Source organism: Priapulus caudatus, unplaced genomic scaffold, assembly GCF_000485595.1.
Source record: "Priapulus caudatus unplaced genomic scaffold, Priapulus_caudatus-5.0.1 Scaffold74, whole genome shotgun sequence".
Classification (NCBI taxonomy): domain Eukaryota; kingdom Metazoa; phylum Priapulida; class Priapulimorpha; order Priapulimorphida; family Priapulidae; genus Priapulus; species Priapulus caudatus.
In genome coordinates, this window is record NW_014577135.1 from 38686 (window position 1) to 59336 (window position 20651).

Here is a 20651-nt window from a genome sequence, read left to right on the forward strand (position 1 = left end):
AGGTAGGATAGGTGGTAGGTAGGTATGGTAGGTAGTAGGTAGGTAGGTAGGTAGATAGGTACGTAGGTATAGGTAGGGTAGGTCGATAGGTATGGGTAGGTAAGATAGATAGGTAGGTAGGTAGTATGGGGGAGGTAGGTAGGTAGGTAGTAGATATGTAGGTAGGTAGACTATGTAGGTAGTAGATCTGTAGATAGGTAGGTAAGTAGGTAGGGACGCAGGCAGGTAGTATAGTGGGAAAATTCCGTTATATTCGCAGACCGAATTTCTCTTGTAGCGCACATTGACTAAGTAACGACCGCACGCAGCACTGTGGTGAAGCTGCAATGATTCCAGGGGTGCGGTTTAGTTGTCATTTAGCCGCAGAACGTATCAAAGCCCCTCCAGACGACCACCATACCAGGTTGAAAGCACCGATTGAAACAAAGTGCCGCAGTGCGACAGGGCTCATCTGGGGGGAGTCCGTCTATATTCAGCCGGTACGTGGAGATTACGGTACGCATATATTTGCTAATATATTGACTAATCGTGGCGTCACTAAACTCAATATTCACGAGAGAGTATAGCTAAGACATGTGTCTATAGGTATCTAGGAAGTTTTAGAAAATTTAATCATCTGTAATCACTTCCGCGCGGCATATATTTGCTATATTGACTAATCGTGCGTCAATAAACTCAATATTCACAGAGTATGATGAATTCAACGCCGGTACGAGGAGATCATTTGCATAATATAATTCTAGCATACCTATAGAGCACATGTCTTAGCTATTCTCTCTGTGAATTATTGAGTTTATTGACGCGTGATTAGTCAAGTAGTATGTGAGGAGGATAATTATCATGCGTTTACCGTAATCTCCTCGTAACGGCGCTGAAATAGAACACCTCTCCCATCTGGTGTCCTGGTGGGATCTGGCTGATAAATTCATTTGTGCATAGCAAAATTTAAGACGTTTATACATAAGTCTTCTTCTATTCTTGGTTTGACTTTCGTAGCATTCTGAACAAATGATATCAAGTGTTATCACTTTCGCACCCACGTAATCTGCTATGCATTGCCAGACACATGTGCATTGCAGGTTGGCCAGGCAACAAATTATGTTAGAGAGCGCTGCCAGCCATGGGCTGCCCCGTGTTTTTGCCTACCCACGGAGCATTCACCTGATTCAGCCTTCAAACCTACCATACCTATCTACCTACGTACCTATCTACCTACCTACCTACCTACCTACCTATCTACCTACCTACCTACCTACCTACCTACCTACCTACCTATCTACCTACCTATCTACCTATCTACCTACCTATCTACCTACATACATACATACTGGCCTATACCTACCTACCTACCTACCTACCTATCTACCTATCTATCTACCTACCTACCTACCTACCTACCTACCTACCTACCTACCTACCTACCTACCTACCTACCTACCTACCTACAGACTTAGAGACAATTTTCAATAGCTAGGAAGTTTTCCCTTCCCAGATGTATTAAGTATGATCTTCGAGTACACATACAAGTGTGATCTCGGCGACTAATCTATGGGCAGAGCCCGTCGGTAAAGACTCTAAAGAGACACCCGGTTTGCCAAACCACCCAATCCCGCTAATATGGACGAGGGCATACCGCTCAGGACCCGACTACAATATAATATAAGCGACCGACCTAGCAATCAGTTTATTCTAAAGCACTGGTGAGTACTGGCACGCGCTTAACATTTTACTAGCCATATTATCAGGAGTGATACACTCCTGATATTATGTCACATTTTTAACCGTGTAGCATTCCTATCTTCGCCATACGCGGAGGAAAGCCTCATTGCACCCCACGCACACCGCCACACTGCGCCGCCATAGGTTATAGCACCTCTATTGCACCATTCACTTCTCAGATCATTCCCAGTCTAACAACATCTCTCATGCTCACGAACTTACCGCTTTCCCGTTGTCAAATAACTATCTTGTGAGTATACACGCGGGCGCATATTGCATGGCACGCACCCACGCGTACCCGCTCACACACGCGCCCGTACTTCTCCCACGCACGTTGCAGGAGGCAAATCACACTCCAGGGGCGAATATCGTCTAAGAAATCTTCTGTCGCTAATACTCCCACGGTCGTACACTAGCAAAACGCAATTTTCATGACGAATCGCCTCCATATGATTTCTCTAAACAAGATACACGGAAACATGCGCGCATTTCCTCAAGCAACGTCCGAAACACCAAATTAGACTCGTAGTGATGGGATTCGAAAAAAAAATTACGGTCTTAAATTAATCTATGCCTATGCCTAGTATGGGTTGAAATGCCAGGCTATAGTCATTCCATTTTGACAGCCCGTGTAGCAACAGACCCGTTAACATGTAACCGAGCACTCGGATCAGTTCCCCCTTTACACACACACACACACACACACACACACACACACACACACACACACACACACACCAACACCACACACCACACACACCACAACAACACAGACACACACACACAGCAACACACACACACACACACCACACACACACACACATACAGCACGGCAGCAGCGCACAACAGCACAACGCAACCACAGGGTTCGCACGCACGCTAGCACGCACGCACGCACGCCACGCACAGCACATAGCCAAACATGTGTATGTGTGCGTGCGTGTGGGTGTGCCTGTGACGCGAGCGCGTGTGTTGTGTGTCTGTGTGATGTGGTGTGTGTGTGTGTGTGTGTAGTGTGTGTGTGCTTGTGTGTGTGCATGTGTGTGTGCGTGTGGTGTAATGTGTGTGGGTGTGTTGTGTGTGTGTGTGTGTGTGCATGTGTGTGTGGTGTGTGTGTTGTCTCTGTGTGTGTGTGTGTGTGTGTGTGTGTGGTGTGTGTGTAGGTGTGTGTGTGTGGTGTGTGTGTGTGTGTGTGTGTAGTTGTGTGTGTGTGTGAATATGGGTGTAATGTGTGAATGTGTATATATTGGTGTGGTTTTATACGAGAGTGAGATGCATTGCCTGTGAGGGACGTAGTGGAGTGTTGAAATGATTTAAAAGTTACTTTGACAGAAAGTAGGCCCCTACTAATCGTTTTTGTATCACAAATTTTTCATGTTGGTGCGTGCGTGTGCTTGCGGTGTGTGCGCGCCGTGTGCGCGCGCGGCTGTGCGTGTCGTGCTGCGTGCGTGCGTTGCGCTGCGTGCGTGCGTGCGCTGCGTGTGTGTTATATTTATTGTATGATGATATTTTTTTGCTTATTTTTTACGAAGTTGCATCCCGAAAATTGTTGTAAAAGTTGTTTTGGGTTGCAACATGATTAACGAGGCCGCAACGCTAGGCACAGTACATAAACATGATACAAGATTGCGTGGATCCGCTTTGCTGTGGATCGCTGAGCTGCTTGCGCGGCGGATGAGACCCAGTTCGCGCGGATATGCGCACGCGAACCGCGGGGATGTGTCAAGGTAGAAGTGCTGTCCGCAGTGGAGACGTGGCGGCGCGAAATTCGATGCCCAGCGCACGTCTCCACAGCGGTCAGCGGATGGTCTGTAGTTTTAGAAGATAACAATAAAGACTTTGTTCTAAATAAGAACTATCGGCGGCTAAATAAGAGCAATATACACACCTTTCAATTTTTTGAATAGTCAGTCAAAGGGCTTGTTGGGGGTCCATTATGCCGAGCTTCCAATTGAAATGGCCCATGAAATTGTCAAGTGGAATTGTGTTTTTCGGAACCCCACAGAAAATGTCTCCCTCTTACATGCACCCCTCCCTGATCAATCACGCATTCAGGCGTAAACAATAACAGAGATGAAATTGTGTTGAGTTTGTGGCTCTTGACGCACGTGCATTGACGTACAAGACTGTTGAAAGCACAGGCACTTGGAACGTCTCAATAAAAATAAATATTCACAAAATTTTTCACAATGATCCACCGCATGTGTGCAAAATAGGTGAACGTATGTGAAACATATACGGTTAGTACTTACTGTCACAAATCCGTGACTAACTGACACCAATAAATTGATAAAATGTTCCATGCACCTTAAGAAATTCTGAGAAATTACGAGGTTATCAGCGCAGAACTCCTGACACGGCCCATCCTGATGTGACAAAGCTATATGTAAACAAGCAGGCGTGTTGCGAGGTGCCTGCCTCCGATATCCATTTCGAGGGCCGCTAAGCCAAGCATAAAACACGCGGGCAAGACGTCACACACACAGCTACGTTCATTGGCTAAAACAATCGAGTAGCGCGGTCAGGGATTTTCGGAATTCTTTAATTTTAAGAAAAACTTCAATGTTCAATGAATGACGCACTCGTTCACTTCCGAAAGCGGGTAAAAATGCCGAATTTTTCCACTTCGATGCAAAATGCATCGGCCGGGCCTTTCATTATTTACGAAAAGCAAACGGTCTCGCCAAACACCTACACGCAGTAACTGGTCACGTCGTTGACGCCCCATTCATGCCCATCAACGAAGAAGGCGGGGCTTATTCTGATTACGGAGATGCGAAAATGCCAAACTCTATCGTATAGGAAACCGTTCTAGCCTAGCAGAATGCCCTAGTTCTTGAGATCGGCGATTCCGTACGTCGATGGGTCCCCACCTTTGAAATTATAACGGAGGGGTGCGGCGTACGCTGTGATTGGAAGACACAAAGTGTCGGCCCGCCTCGGCGCGCCTCCCACTCGGCGCGCCTCGGCATCATGGCCGCATCACGTCTACGTCATTTTTGCAGCCAACCTTAAAAAAGCAACATAATTTTTTTTTTTCACAAGGCATTTCTGTGATGACCCCAGAACACCATCCTAAAAGTCCTAAGAAATCCTCCCACGCAAATTTGCATAATTTGCATAAATCCAAAATGGCCGCCAATTTCCATCATTTTGCAATATCTCTGCTATCCAAAGACATATTTCAGTGATTTAAAGTTTTATTTTAATTATTATTGGCATGGGCAATGCGTTTAGCTATATTAGAATGCAAATGGGTCACTCCCTGACATGCAAAAATGCAATATGGCCGCCATAATTAGCATAAATCCAAAATGGCCGCCAATTTTCATTATTTTGCAATATTTCTGCTATCCAAGGATATACCGGTATTTGAGTAAATGAAAGTACTATTATGATGATTGTTGGCATGGAGAATGCATTTACCTATATTAGAATAAAAATGGATCACTTCCTATCATGCGAAAATGCAATATGGCTGCCCTAATTTGCATAAATCCAATATGGCCGCTATAATTATATGTATAAATGTTCATCTTGCATGAGGATTTCTTATTCGGATTGCCAAATGGTTAATTTTTTAGACTACAATAACAAATACTATGTACATCTTTATCTCATTATTATTGATTGCCATATATTACGAAATTAGAATTGTTCATTGGCATCTTTGTATCAGAAGACTTTAAACTGCAAATTTCTTCAAACATACTCGGCATGCAAGGACATTATATAACAGTACATTGTTTAGTCTTCAATATAGTGGTGTCAGGTATTTGCGCGTTAGAGCAGCTTGTGCCACGACACTCCGTACAGGCTGCTGTACAAGGCATGCCATATTTCTTGCAGCTGCATCTTCTTGAAGAGCAGTCCTTCTTACAACCACAATACACAATATCTAGAAGCTCTGATGGTGCTGCAGGTAGATAAGTCAGTATTGGCAGGTAATTATTGTCCACAACTCGCCATCCCCCATCATCAGGTTTCATTTAAACTTCTCCTTTCTATTCCATTACCTGATAATACACACGACAGCTGTGAGCCTGTGATACCTTGCCGCTGCTGATGATGGATGTAGCGTCTGTGGCTCTACATGAGCATTGCACTTCACGACATTGTCATAAAAACGCTTGTATCTCAGGTCATCTAATTTTTCATGTCTGTCACCACTATAGAGTGCAACTAGGGCCTTCTCTCTGGACTCGCTGATTTTGGTAATCGCCTGTCCAGATTTCATAAATACCTCGGCCTGCTGCTAAAACGTTGCATCATTCGTAAGTTTACTTATAGCTAGTTCTTTCCTTAAGCCGAATGGACGAGATGTGGTATCACAGCCGACTATGGCATGGGCGAACAGGATATTGTCAATCACTAATGGGCCAAGTACCTCTTTTGCTTTTTTGATGCACCATATCTTGTTTTTTGTGAGGACTGTTTGGATTCAGGTGCAAAGAACAGCTCATGGGAATCCATTTCAGCATGATGGAGTAGTAGTACCAGCAAATCTGTGTCATCTCCAGCCAAAACAGTGTCACGAGATCTTGCGGATGATATGGAAGTCTTCACTATGAGGACGTCCGCATGAGTCATTCGCATGATGTGTGGTACAACTAGACTTCTGAATTTCAGAACTTCGATGGTTCAGGAAGCGTTGCTTGTTTGTGGCGTTGCTCAGGAATTCCTCCTTCTTCGTCTGGATGACCATACTACCCGTAAAATTGACTGTAACACTTGCGACGCCACCTGTTCTTCTGATGTGTGTTCCATCTTTTCTTGTTGGCCTGTCACTGTAGCCGTCAAATACAACATCAGCAAGTCCATACGTATGCACAACGTATGTAACATACATTTTACACACGTCATCATATGTGGACTCTCTTGGCCATGGAAGTCGATGGAGGAGAGCACCACCATCTAGGACGTAGTGCATAGCTCCACTGGGCTCTCGTTGCACTTCTTCTACGATGTTCCACAGAGCATCGGCGAGGGCTGGCTTTCTGGCCGTCATTGGAAGACCGAAGAATCAAACAAGGCAGGAGGGTGACCGCACAGCTCATATTTGAATAGTGATGGCAAATTTCCTGAGTGCTCACCAACAAAGACCAGTCTCTGGAATATCAGCTGCGGGTCTACTTTCACAGCTTGTTCTTTGATCTTCATTGTAGATTTGGAAGCGATGGTAACTGCTTAGTCAGCTTTTCGGAACGTGAACTCTTCCACTAATTTGTCGACCATAGAGGCAAGAATATTCTCACCAATCCGTCTGGATTTCTCAACATTGACGCCATCTTGTGCTGACATGCCATTGACAATGTTGAAAAGTGACATAGTCTCAACAAATGGGTCTCTCTCTCGAAGAAAGCTGGTTATATCGAGTGTCATTAACATCTCTGGTTTGACGAGCCTTTGAACAGTCCTTGTGCTGCTCGTTTGTTTTATAGGAAACCCCATTCAGCTGCTGCATGGCTTCATTGATGTTTGCACATGCTGGTCATTGAGAGAACCCATATCAAGCGTTGTGTTTCTGTCATCCCCTTTCTTCTCGTCAGTCCCCCATTTGTCTTCAAACTTCTCATTAGAACCTGCTCGATGATGAGATCTGTTGATAATCCTGCCCAATACCTCCCACTTCGCCTCACTACGTGGTACTCCTCTTCAAACTTTTTGTAGACGTCTGGATGTGTTTGTGGCAAGTCACGCATCATTTGCAAGTATAAGTATGCAGATTTTGCATACATATTGTGGCCCAAGGCAGCGAAAATTTGTAAAATTTCTCGTATGGACTGAAGATGCAATTTCCAGTTGCCATTCCGCTCAGCTTTTAGGAATCTACGCAGTATGTCTATTATCTCCATATATTGTAGCCCCAGCAGTGATGTTCTCGTTGTCCTCTTCTGGTTTATCTCACTCATTTTTCTCTGGATTCTCCTTAAAACATCAGCAGAACACATATTCTTCTATTGACATCGTGGCAGACATTGCCCTGTCATACAATGTTCTTACCTCTGTCAAATCTGTCTCTTCAGTATCTTTTTGTATAGCGTTGGTGGGACCATCAAAACCCTCTGTCTCTCCTTCGGGGGTCTGTGCTGCCACTGTCTCCTTGGTCGGTAGGGGCACATTGTAAGCATCAGCAATAAGAATGGTGTTTAGTGCAGCGTCTACTGTTACGTGCTGCACAGCCACGAAGGCATAGCCAAAACCAGAACCAGTGGAGAACGTTTACACAAGCATTTAATCAGCTACACAAACGTGTGCTCCGTGCCCTGTCCACGGCCCAACTGCCTCGCGTATACACGTGTACGTTACACCCATCTATTTCCACGTGTGTCGCCACCTAGTGGCTGACTAGGCTATTCCAGACATGTATTACAACACTTAACATCTTTCCCCTTTTGGAAAAACTCGATCTAGCTCAACACTAATCAACACTACTTCTTAAGTCATCAAAATAACACAACCCAAATTATTAAAATACCAGAACACAAAACTAACTATTTTCACAGTCCTCATTGGTAGTATGACTTAACGTTATCGCTTTACAAGAATTTAACTTATATCACATATCATCAATACATCACAAATTATACCTTCTTGTGCCACCGATACGTGTTACATAAATGAACGATCATAGCTGAATAAAATAAAACCGCTTAACATAAGACGTGACACTCTATCATCCGATACTACTGATGTTACTGCCTAAACCTCACAGGCATTTTAACAGTTCTGCCGAATCTGGTTGTCTTTACATCGGCGACTGTTGCCATCTTTGTTTTGCCAACCGCCGATGCTGATGGTGGCTGAGGTACGTCAAAAAGGGGTGCGATTGGCACTTGCGCAGGAAACGCTGGCGACGTCGCTTGTCGCAGCTCTTGTCGTGGCTCATGTGGCTGGCTGTCGCTCTCTGTGGCAATGCGGAATTTGGCTCAGCTTGGTTAAGGCGGCAGCGAGTGTGCTGACATGTCACACTTCCTGAGGTGGCGTCTGTTCCTTCGGAAGACTTTTCCTTGTTCCGTAGGCATCTCAAATGAGCGACCTGTCAGCTGCTTTGACACTCTTGCCTCCTGCCACTCTCTCTTCCCGGGAACCAGCGGCTGCATCCTCACAGTGTTACCAACTGCGAGCCGGCTAAGTTCCCTGCAGTTACGCCTGCTCTCTCTAAGCATCCGCTTTCTCTCTTTAGACTGTGCCTTCCTTATCAAGTCAGCATACCCAGGCTTCAACTTTGCTTCACTGATGGGCATAACAGTCTTTGTGCGTCTTCCCAGCAGCCTTTGAGCTGGGCTGGTTGACATCCCCTCTGTTGGTGTGTTTCTAGCATTTAGAAGACCTAAGAACGGGTCTTCCCCAGAGGCCTTGCCCTTCCTCATGAGCCTCTTCGCAATCTTTACAGCAGCCTCGGCTGCCCCGTTGGCCTGACTGTTGCCAGGGCTGATTAACTCATGGTGAAACTTCCAGCCACGTGCGAATGACCGGAACCTCGCTGATGTGAATTGATCAGCATTATCCGTGACGACTGTGTCAGGGATACCATATCTCGAGAAGTGCCCCTTAGGCTTCATAATCACGGCTTCAGCAGTTGTCTCACGCAGCCGGTCAACCTTAAAAAAGTTGCTATGATAGTCCACTGTGACAAGGTAATCACAGCCTGCCCACGACAACAAGTCCGATGCCACCTTTTGCCAAGGTCTCTGAGGTACCTCCGTGATGACTGGTGACTCTGCACGTTGTTTCACTGAATATGTCGCGCATGTACCGCATGCTTCCACATATTGTCGGATCTCTGCCGACATACCCGGCCAGAAGATCAGGTCTCTGGCTCTCCGTAGACACGAGTTTATTCCTAGATGCCCTTGATGCACATTCTCCTTCACTTCTTTCCTTAGACTGACTGGGACGACGATTCGTCCACCTCGCAAGATAATTCCACCCTGAACGGCAAGCTCGTCGCTGTAGCTAAAGTACGAACGTAGACTCTCTGTCAAGTCCCTTACCTCGCTAGGCCATCCTTTCATGATGACCTGCCCCAGGGCCACAAGGGTGTCATCTGACAACGTAGCACCGCTGATCTGAAGTAACCTTTCATCCTTCAGTGGATGGCACGTGATGTTGTGCACATTCACAACCTCCTTCTGGGTTTGTTGTGAAGTGGGCGTGTAACCCGGGTGGAGTAGTAGAGTCTGAAAGGATGGAGTATGCTTAATAAAATAATTCAGACGACGAAGTCCCGAACGAACGAGTTTTAATTACTCAACATGGCGGAATGCGATAATGCTAATCCCAGAATCCCCCACGCGCGCGAGACTATTGTCAACGTCAGGGTAAGAGGCTATTCCAAAAATTATAGTACCTGTTTTAACCCTACTCTTTCTCTGTCAGCACACGTCCCCAGCCTTTCAAAATGTCGTCCGCAGACATTCGGACACCGCCGAAACCCCATCAAAACAAATCTCAACAAACGAAGCTGCACGAAGCTTAGAAAGGGCTAAGGTGGAAAACCTAGCGGTCTAAGGAGATTACTGCCTTCCTTAGACCAAACAGTAGAACATGACTGCTCAAGTGGCATCCTTTAAACATGTATTGTCCAAATAGACAACACTGCTATACCTCCAACACTGCTTCCACAAGGAATGTGCAGCTAAAAGTAGGCATGACACTCCAAAGCCCGATACGCAAAAAAAAACAACAGAAAGGCTCCTTCCAAATTAGATCCCACACCCCCCGCAACACCTCAACCCTGGAAACTAAGGACTGAGCGAGTCCTTTAATCAGCAACCCAAAAGAACAAATTCATGAAGAACAACCTTTGTCAAAAAGAACACCTAAAAAGAGCCGAGAGAAGTGCGCACTGTCTAGGCATGGCAAGTTATAAACATTGCAGAAAATAACCATGCTCTCTCCTGTCAGCATCTCCCAGCAATAACCGCGGTGCAAGCCGTTCTTGGCAACAGTCGCATGACAAATCTCCTAAGAGGGCTGTTGGTCCCAACGGTGGATGTCCAGCGTGGTGAATGTGACCATGACCCACCCCCCCAGTCAGCCCGGTGTGTTCGCAATTTAGGCCAAATACGATTGGAGGGTAGGCATCCATCATTTGGACGGCCTCCCCCGCCCCCCACCTTTGCATCGACTCAGGCCTGTGGCGGATGTTGAGGAAGGGTTCCCTAGCCCGCTCGATGTCAATCAGCCGGGGTGGTCTCCTTGTCCTTCTGCGCTCTCACGAGACGCGACCTCTCCAAGTATCCCGAATCCTAATTCCTCCGATCCGTCGATTCTGCCCGGCGCCTCCTCGCGGTCCGCTGTCAATGCCGAGACTGGCTGTGACACCTCAGGAAGTGACGCCCTAGAGGCCTCTTCTGCCTGTTCCGGACTGTTCCGGTCTCCGGCGGCGCTAGTCTATGGACAACGTGTCCGTTAACTTGGCCGACTGCCTCGTCGGAGCTGATCTCTGTCCTCGGCCTGACTTCTGTCCTGGGTGTGACTGGAACGGACAAATCTCGTGTGGCTCATCAACTGGATGAAGTCAACTGTCCAACACACCGTTGCTGGCTGACGGACTCGGCCTTTGTGCCAGAAGCGAGATTTATCCATCTAGCTCCCCCTGGTGCGATGCGAGCGTTATACATGTCGTGGTTTGACCCTTCCAGTCTTTCGCACCGGGTGTAAGCGTTCGCATACTGTGAACTCAGTCACACTCGGAAGGCAGACATGTTCCTATGAAGAACAGAAGCAGGCGCAATGCGCGCAACGACCCACTCTCGAGGCTGGACGCTTCGCTGAAACTGGGGCATCCTCCGAGGATCCTGCGAGTCTGCGTTACTGGACAATACATCTTTCCTCTCCCGCATTGAGAGAATCTTAGGTTTTTCACTAGGCCCTCCCCGCCGCTCGGGCCCGCTGGCAAATTACGGTACGAGAGACCCTCGGTCTCCAGTCTTCTAATGCGAATGCCTAGAAATCGCCTTGTCATATTGCCTTGTTGGACATGTGTGCGGGCGGCCTGGTGAAGCCTTTCTTCCGTGCCATCTCGATATGCCTGCCTGCATTCCTTATCCAAACCACTGTTTCTGCGGGTCCCTCGGCCACCGGGCAGTCCAAGCCAAATAAACAAATCAAGGTAATCTCGCGGCGTGAGAGCGGATGAGGTACAGTAGACCCGAAGAAGACGGTGAGAATTCCGTCGCCCTCATGCCAGTGCAATTGTATGCAAGAACCAGACGGTTAACTGAGCTTCCAGTGCTGACTTTAGCTGTTCCCGATCTAAAGTTCGGAGCATTCTAACAAGGTTGGCGATTGCATTCTCATCGCACTAAGCCGTTCCCGCTATCCAGGGGTGATCAGGGTGGTCGTCCTAGGAGTGCAGCCACTCCCACACTTCTGGTGTTCATGAGGCCTGGCGAACAATGTGCTATTGTCGAAACGTCTACCTGACCCTTGTCGGTGGTGAATCGCTGGGTCAGGGAAACACTCGAACCTGAGAAGTGCAAGTCATTGAATAGTGTACGGTTCAGCGGCTGCAGTCTTCCCAGCCTTGCTTGCCCAGACGTGGGGATCTAGCTTGGGCAAGCGAACGAGTAAAGGTGCTCAGATCAACTACCATAGAGTATTCATACGTGCCTCCTTGGATTATCTCTAGGTGAAAGAAAATATCTATCTGACTAAGTTCCATCGCAAGACAGTGACGCAGCTGGAGTTGCGTTTTACATCAGTTTCACGCCTGCGTTTTATGTGTGGTGGGTTTGTCCTTTCAAAACATTTACAGACTGGCTTGGTCACATAGTGTGTACGATCAACCGTGCCATCCCAGGCAGTGAAACCGATCTCGAACCACAACGCTGATAACTCTCTCCGTACCAGGGGTGTCCGCCATGACTTCTCTATGTAGCAATAATCGTGGGCAGGACGGCTACACGCTTCCGGACTAGTGACCCGGGGGAATACATAACTGGGTGATGCCTGGATCCATCTGCCGAAGAGTGAGACCTGCGATGCAAGAATGTCATCCAGTCCTCATTCCGATTTCTAGTCGGCGCTCCAATCACGCCCCAATATATCAGGACGCCCGTGGCGCCTCCTGTCGGTCATTGTTTCACTGGTAGGTTTGGTCCTCCTATTGCAACCATTCTTGACTTCTTGCAGGTTTGGATTCCACATCCTAAGTCCCGTCACGTTTGCTGGTCATCTTATTGTCGCAAGATCTGGAGTTGGCGTCACCTATAGCCCCATGCCTGCGGTTTTCTATGCGTTCACGGTGACCTGGAATTGACAACTTACTCCGACCAGTGTCAGCGATTACCCGGTCCACCATCATCGGCTCTCACATTGTTCTTTGATCTTGCGTTCCTGGTGCAGCGGATCTTGGATGTTAGTCCTCCACATTCAATGGCACCCTCGGATCAGGGCATCCGGCATTCTGTGGTTCTCCTCGATCCTGGCTGTAAAAACAGTTTAGAGATTAAAGTCAGCCATTCGGCCCACCCATCTCTGTCGTGTAGCGTCTAGTTTGGCAGGAGGTCAACACATAGGTCAGGGGGTTTATTGTCCGTGTACACGTTCAGTGTGACGCAATAGGTACAAAATAGTCCGTAAACATCTGCGCAAACGGCCCATTTTAAGTGCCAGAGAATTCCAGTTTACCAGAATGTAAGTGGTAATTTTTCTCCGCTGGTGTCAAGGTACGTGAACCAAAAGCAATGACCGCCAGTTTGTTATCTCGTTTCTGATACAGAATGGCTGCCAAACCTTCCTGAGATGCATCAGTATGAAGGACAAAGGAACTCTCAAAATCCGGGAATGCCAAAACCTGGGGACTAGTCAATACATCAATTAACTCCTCAAGTATAGATTGATGGAGGTCAGTCCAAGTCACCGACTGTCGTGAAGACACTTGTCCCGTCCCAGTCTTCCCTCTCTTCGTCTTTCCCTTCTTCTTCGTCTGGCGGGACTCTTCCTCCTTGGTCAGCAGGTCATAGAATCGGTTTTGCCTTCAGACTGAAACTTACTAATATACTGCGGAAGTAACCCAAAAGTCCCACCAGGTGGCGTACTTCTCCAACTGTTGTGGGTCTCAGGCGTTTTAACGCCACTACTGCCTCCAGATCTGCGGGGTCCATTCTCGTGCCATTTCTCTCCGACCAATTGCCCAGAAACGACATTCTTTTCTAAACACTACACACTTCCGGCACTTCAACTTTATCCCTTTCCCTCGAAGGCGGTGTAAGACTTGACGTACGTCGTCGAGATGGCGGTCAAAATCCGGAGAGTATACTAACACGTCATCCAGGTATGGAATACAACACTTGTCTCGGAGATCCCATAGGGTTTCTTCCATGAAGGTTTGGAATGTTCCGGGACACTGACTCAAACCGAACGGAATCCGGATCCCATTCGAACAACGACCACGGGGTAATGAATGCTGTCAAATGCCGACACTCTGGCTTCACAAACCCTTGATGATACGCCGAGCCCTGATCGAGAGTTGTGTACCATTGGCTACCCATTAGGCGGTTCAGAGTGTCCTGTATTCGGGGAATAGGTCTCTGGCTGCTAAGGGTCTTCCTATTCAAAGCACGGTAGTCAATGCACAATCTCAGCGAATTGTCAGACTTCTTCCGGACGGCGACCATAGGAGATGAGTAGTTGGAGTCCGACTTCTTGATCCACCCTTTATTCAACAAATCAAGGACATAATCCTTGACTTCAGTGTACAGTGGTGGAGGCAAGGACCGGTATGGTTGTTGAACTGGTACGTCGTCCAACAGCTTCAAATCTAACTGTAGATCAGGAACACAACCGCACAATCACTATCGTCCGAGGAAAGGCATGGCACTGCCTCGACGTAACATTTGTCTTACTTGCCTCACCTTGATCGCGTGTCAACAGCTCTTCGTCAAGATCCAACATCGGGATCCCACTGACCATCTCCAGTCTTATCCTCCTGGCTTGACTCCACGTCCTGGTCGGGCGATAGCCGTTCCAATCACCAGTCCCCCTTGACGTCTCACGGGCCGCTGTCCCAGGGTCAGTCTCATAAGTCTCAGGCGGCCGCAGGGTCACAACAGAGTTCACTGAATTGAGATTGCCTAAACAAGAGCCCTTACGAATAAACAAAGGAGAGTTAGACTTGTTCTTGACCGGGACATTGAACGAGCAGACCGAACCACGAGTCAGTTTTACAAGGGACTCCGGAATCTCAACATCTTCTCTACTTCCAAGTTCACCAGGCGCAAAAATGGCAACTTCCCCACCAAAGGCACCTCCCGACTTACAAAACATTTTAAGACTGCACAAGTCCCTGGTTTTACCATTAAGTTTTGTCTACCCGAACGCACAACGCCAACCTCTCCATCCTCTTCCTTTCTCAACAGCTGTACCAATGGCTCGACAATGTGTGGCTTTTCCTGGAAAATAGACTTCAAATCACCTGTATGGTTATCACGGACAAGATAAGGGATGACATTAAACCCTACCACTGGGTGCTCCAAAGGTGCAGCAGTCACCACAAATGGTACTGAATATGGTTTACCCTCCTCCACAGTCAGGTCTAATTCCACCCATCCAACAATACCTATTTGGTCCCACTGGCTGAATTTATGAGCAACCCTGATCGAAAAATTCTTTGATCTTTCGGATCTGCTTTCCAGGAAAATGCTTCTCAACCAGCCCTTCTCAATCAAGCTGACTTGAGCCCCGGTGTCCCACAAGGCTCCGTGTTGGACCCCATCCAAATTCACCGACACCATACATCTTTCACCCACCAACCGAACCAGTTTTTGTTTTCCCCGAGGAGACAGACCATGAACCGACCCCCGCAATTCTGCCGATGTAAGTTTACATTGTGCCCCCTGGTGTTTAGCTACTGTCCTTTATAGTACACACAACACTTTGTGTTCCTGCCAATGTCTCCTTTGACACTTCCCTCGAACAATAAACACCGGCATGACAACCCCGAACATTGTTTCACACGGCCAGCAATTACAGTCCGGCAGGTAACACAAACAGTTCAAGTGGGGTTTTATTGTCCTGGGTCACCCTACCCCCCTCGTGAGTGACCGTCTCTAGTTTTCCGACACTGGTGTTGCTGGACAGTCCCACATTCGGTGACCCTCCTTCCCACACTTGAAGCAATGAACGCATCGCTTGGTCTCGTTGGTCGCCTTGCAGTGTGGACACTGCCTCGAGGTTCTCTTCGTCATGCGGTTAGACCAGTTAGATGGTCGCTGATTTGGTCGCTCTGCCCCTTCCTTGGCCGAAGTAACAGCATTGGCGAGCCCCAGTTGCTGCTTCATCTCACGAACCTCGACGCGGAGGGAGTTAACTGCGGCACACAACTCCATCTGCTGAGGCGAATCGGTCAGTTCGGGTAATTGCACGGATTTGCAATTGACCCTGGCGGTGGGGCCCCGCTTGGCTAGTGTTTCGGCCTGTTGGCGGATCATTGCCGTGAAACCCTCAATTAGAGTCTCGTCAGTGGCATAACCGTCGATCTTGTTCTGCAGCTCCAGGCGGATGGTATCATCCTGGAGCCCTGTACACAACGAGCGTTTAAACTGTTTGTGAACAAGTTTCTCGCAATACTGGGCCTCACCATCATCAGAGGATGCGAATAAGATCTTCTGGCGGATAGCCAAGGCTCTAAATAAAAAATCCTGGCCCGACTCGCGTTGACCTTGACCCAACGCACAGAGGTCCTGGTACAGTTCCGTAGGTGTGCGTTCTTGGAAGAAAGATCGAATTATACGTGTCAAGTTCGCTAACGTCAAGGCACCACAGGCCTCGACATACCCACGCAGCCGACAAGTCGGCTTAATGGCACGCACAATTCCTTCCACCAACTCAAGCGCCGGAGAGCAGCCCACTCCGAACCTCCGCATGCCCCTTCTGCCTACCGGCGTCCACCTGGCGAACGAAACTCAGGTAGCTGAGTCCTTCCTCATCACCTATCGTCCCTGAAAGTTTGAAGTCCTTCCTGTACCCAACCAACTTCACGCTTGCGCTAGCCGCGGTACTAGTGGTAGCAGTAGTGCTAGCCTCATGCTTCGAAGACCGATCTCCGGAGTCTACAGTTGCAGCCTCGGCCAGCACCGATTTGTCCTCAGCCGACTCAACCTTGGTCTCGACCTTGGCATTGGGTTTTGTCGGCGTCCGTTCTACAAAGAACTGAACTACGTCCGTCAACCACTCGACACCTCCGTCGGGGTCGACCTCGCCCGCCCGAATCCTCTTCTCCATCCGTTCTATCAAGTTGGCTCGGCTCAGATCCACTACATCCAAACCATCAAGCGCTGCGGTAGCGACAGCCTTTAACGTCTCCTCGTCGCACATGTACATCTCCGACCGGATCTCGAGAAGTAGTTCTGGCGTCGACATCTTGACACGTTTTGTAAAGCTTTATCCCGGACGAGCCCCCAAATGTAACCCGGGTGGAGTAGTAGAGTCTGAAAGGATGGAGTATGCTTAATAAAAGAATTCAGACGACGAAGTCCCGAACGAACGAGTTTTAATTACTCAACATGGCGGAATGCGATAATGCTAATCCCAGAATCCCCCACGCGCGCGAGACTATTGTCAACGTCAGGGTAAGAGGCTATTCCAAAAATTATAGTACCCCTGTTTTTAACCCTATCTTTCATCTGTCACAGGCGCTCTAGACAGCGCGTCTGCCAATGGTATCTCATTTCCCGCTTTATATTTCAAACAGTATGCATGAGTACTTCTGTGCCCTCAGAATGAGATTCTGTAGCCTTTTCTGGGCCTTCGAAAGTGGCTTTGCGCAAATCGCGACCAGCGGTTTGTGGTCCGTCCAGACCTCTACCTCTCGCCCGAAAGTGTAGTGATGGAACTTTTCCAATCCATACGTCATGGCCAGCATCTCCTTTTCTATCTGGGCGTAGCGGCGTTCAGTCTCAGACAAAGCACGGCTTGCATACGCCACGGGCCTGCCCTCTTGCAGCAGAGCAGATCCCAGCCCATACTCACACGCGTCGTTCTCTAGGGTGAGGGTCTTAGCCGGATTGTAGAAAGCCAACACTGACGTTTTTGTGATCCTTTCCTTCACCTGATCAAACGCGTCCTGCTGCGCTGTGGACCACGTCCACGCAACATCCTTCTTCAGCAGGTTGTGGAGTAGATGGATTAATGTGGTGACTTTGGGGACAAACTTTGCCAAATAGTTGACCATCCCCAGAATCTTACGTAGCTCCTCCAACCCACCTGGTTCCTTCATATCTCTGATTGTAGACACTTTCTCATCGTCGATGACCAGGCCTTCTGCCGAGATACGGTGGCCCATGAAGGTCAAGGTATTCACTTCTGCTTCCATCTTGTCAGAATTCAGCTATATTCCTACCTCCCTGCACCTATCTAGAAATTTCCCCAGTCTCTCATCATGCTCCTGCATGGTTCTTGCATGAACTACCACATCATCAGCTATGCAGAGCACCCCTGGTAGATCGCTGAGGGCTTCCAGCAGCTTCCTCTACAAAATTTCTGATGACACACACAAACCGAAAGGTAACTGCAGCCATCGGAACCTTTCAAAGCACGTCTGACGGTCCAACTTAACATGCCAATATCTCGAGGCGAGATCCGCCTTCGAGAATACACTTGAGTCACTCAACTCATGTAGTGCATCGTCGAGAACGGAGAGCGTATAGTGCTCACGTAGGAGCACCTTATTCAGCTCGTGGGGGTCAATGCATATCCTCAAGGCTCCAGACTTCTTGTGCGCAACTACCATCTGGCTGACCCACGGCATCGGCTCCCCAACCGGGCTGATGACATTTAACTCCTTCAGCCTCCTCAGCTCCATCTTTAGTTTCGGTCGCACCGCGATGGGGACTCTCCTGTTGGCCATCACCACAGGTATCGCACCATCACGAACATTAAGATGCTGGGTTCCGGGTCAAGGTCAAGTTTTCTTATCTTTAGCAAGTCTTCTCTCGTTTCATTTTCTTTTATTCCCAGCACAACTCTGTCTCTTATCATAGAGGCCTCGCACGCGCTGCAAAACTTACAGGTTTGTGCCAGTGTTCTGAGGTCTGCCAGGAAGTGATCAAAGTCCTCCCCTTCCTGCTGACAACGCCGGTGAAATAAAAATCTTTCCATGGTTTCATTCACCTCACCTATGGCATATTCTTGAAATTTCCCTGTAATTTCAATGACAGTTCTTTGTGACTCGGGCATTGAAAAGCTAAACCCACTGAGCGTTTTCATTGCATCGTCAGCGAGACAGTTCTCAAGCATTGCCACCTGAAACGCACGGTCTTTCGTGTGTAGCCCAGATAACAGGTTGTAGTTGTCCCATCTTTTCTTAAAAAGCTTCCAACTCCATACCTTGTCTTCTTCCAAAGTTAGGGGCTGTGGTGGCTTTATGCTGCCGAAGTTGTAGCCCTGCCTGTCAGGCTCACTACCACGTGTCATGCGCGCCTCCATTTGACTTGTGAATCTTTCTCCAGGCTATAACACAGCTTTCCACAAATGTCCTATCATGTGCATGGTTCATTCAGTTTACCGCTGTCACCATGTTACGTGCTGCACAGCCACGAAGTCATAGCCAAAACCAGAACCAGTGGAGAACGTTTACACAAGCATTTAATCAGCTACAGAAACGTGTGCTCCGTGCCCTATCCACTGCCCAACTGCCTCGTGTATACACGTGTACGTTACACCCATCTACTGCCACGTGTGTCGCCACCTAGTGGCTGACTAGGCTATTCCAGACATGTATTACAGCATATGTCCACGCGCTGCTCGGGACACGGCCTTACCAGTGAGCATGTGGCTTACGGAGTTACTAGCGTACGTAAGCTCAAGTACTTCTTGCAGTCCCGACCCTGCCATCAGATGACCAATATGCTACCAAGGTAGCTCATCTCAGTGTGGAACCCCCCCAGCCGCAGGACTGTGCTGTAGAAAATGGTCACCTGGCCGTGACCGTATTATTGTCAGTGCTTTCCAGAACAGATCGAGGCTGGTCAAATGTGATAACCGGCGTAACGTTATTCTGCATTACCTGAGATGAAACGAATTTTACCATAGAGTAGATGCAAGAGTAGTCTGTAGGATCAAGATCAATCATGGGCAGAACTATCACAGATGAGTTTCCTGGATATTGACCGTGCTGTAACATCTGCATCATCCCAGACCACGATGGCCTATGAGAGCCTAACAAGAGAGACTTCTTCCAAAGTATATCAAGATGAGACGTTGCATGCACCCTTGAAATATCCCCAAGTGGCCGATACATTAGAGGTAGAATTTTAGGTTGCATCTTGATGTACTCAATATGTTTATGCTTCCAACTTCAGCAATGTCTGCAGTCGTCACACATACTTTAGGAATTGGCGCACTGGGTGATTTTCTATGTGGCATCGTGGTAGTAGTACAGTCGGTTAGGTCAGGATACCATCCAAATCATTCAAACTGTGAAAAAAGTATGAAAATTGGTACACTTGCATACTTTTGTATGCTCTTTCATTTAAAGACAGGACACACGCGATCCAATTACAACTTCGGCCGCCATCTTGAATTCAAAAATGGCCGCCGTTATTTCTTAAAAAATAGCTATATCTCGGTTAATAATCTTCGTACAGACTTGAAAATTGCTGACAGACGTACTTTGGGTTACTATTTCATAGAACAACGTGATGCATGTGACCCAAGAGCGTTTTTGGCCACCATCTTGGATTCAAAATGGCCACCATAAAAATTACAAACTTAGCAATTTTTCCGTTCACGGAAGATATAGAGACGTGAAAATTTGCAGACTGGCGCAGGTTAATAAGCTCTTTCATATTAAAACAAGACACACAAGTTCCAATTATAATTACAGCGGCCATATTGAATTCAACATGGCCGACATCACATTTTATTCTGTACTTCAAAATGATCAATGACATAGTAATAATAATAAAATAATAATAATAACA

At 47.8% G+C, this 20651-nt stretch overlaps 2 protein-coding genes across 2 annotated transcripts; both read right to left on the reverse strand.

The window, feature by feature from the left end:
* Positions 1 to 8657: 8657 nt before the first annotated feature.
* Positions 8658 to 10374, reverse strand: LOC106821449 (uncharacterized protein K02A2.6-like). Its single transcript, XM_014826262.1, has 2 exons — positions 10330 to 10374; positions 8658 to 9902 (listed from the first exon to the last, which is right to left on the reverse strand). The coding sequence occupies exons 1-2, from the start codon at positions 10372 to 10374 to the stop codon at positions 8658 to 8660; spliced, it is 1290 nt and encodes a 429-aa protein (XP_014681748.1).
* Positions 10375 to 13087: 2713 nt separating this feature from the next.
* Positions 13088 to 14997, reverse strand: LOC106821450. Its single transcript, XM_014826263.1, has 3 exons — positions 14581 to 14997; positions 14170 to 14495; positions 13088 to 13157 (listed from the first exon to the last, which is right to left on the reverse strand). The coding sequence occupies exons 1-3, from the start codon at positions 14995 to 14997 to the stop codon at positions 13088 to 13090; spliced, it is 813 nt and encodes a 270-aa protein (XP_014681749.1).
* Positions 14998 to 20651: the final 5654 nt, after the last annotated feature.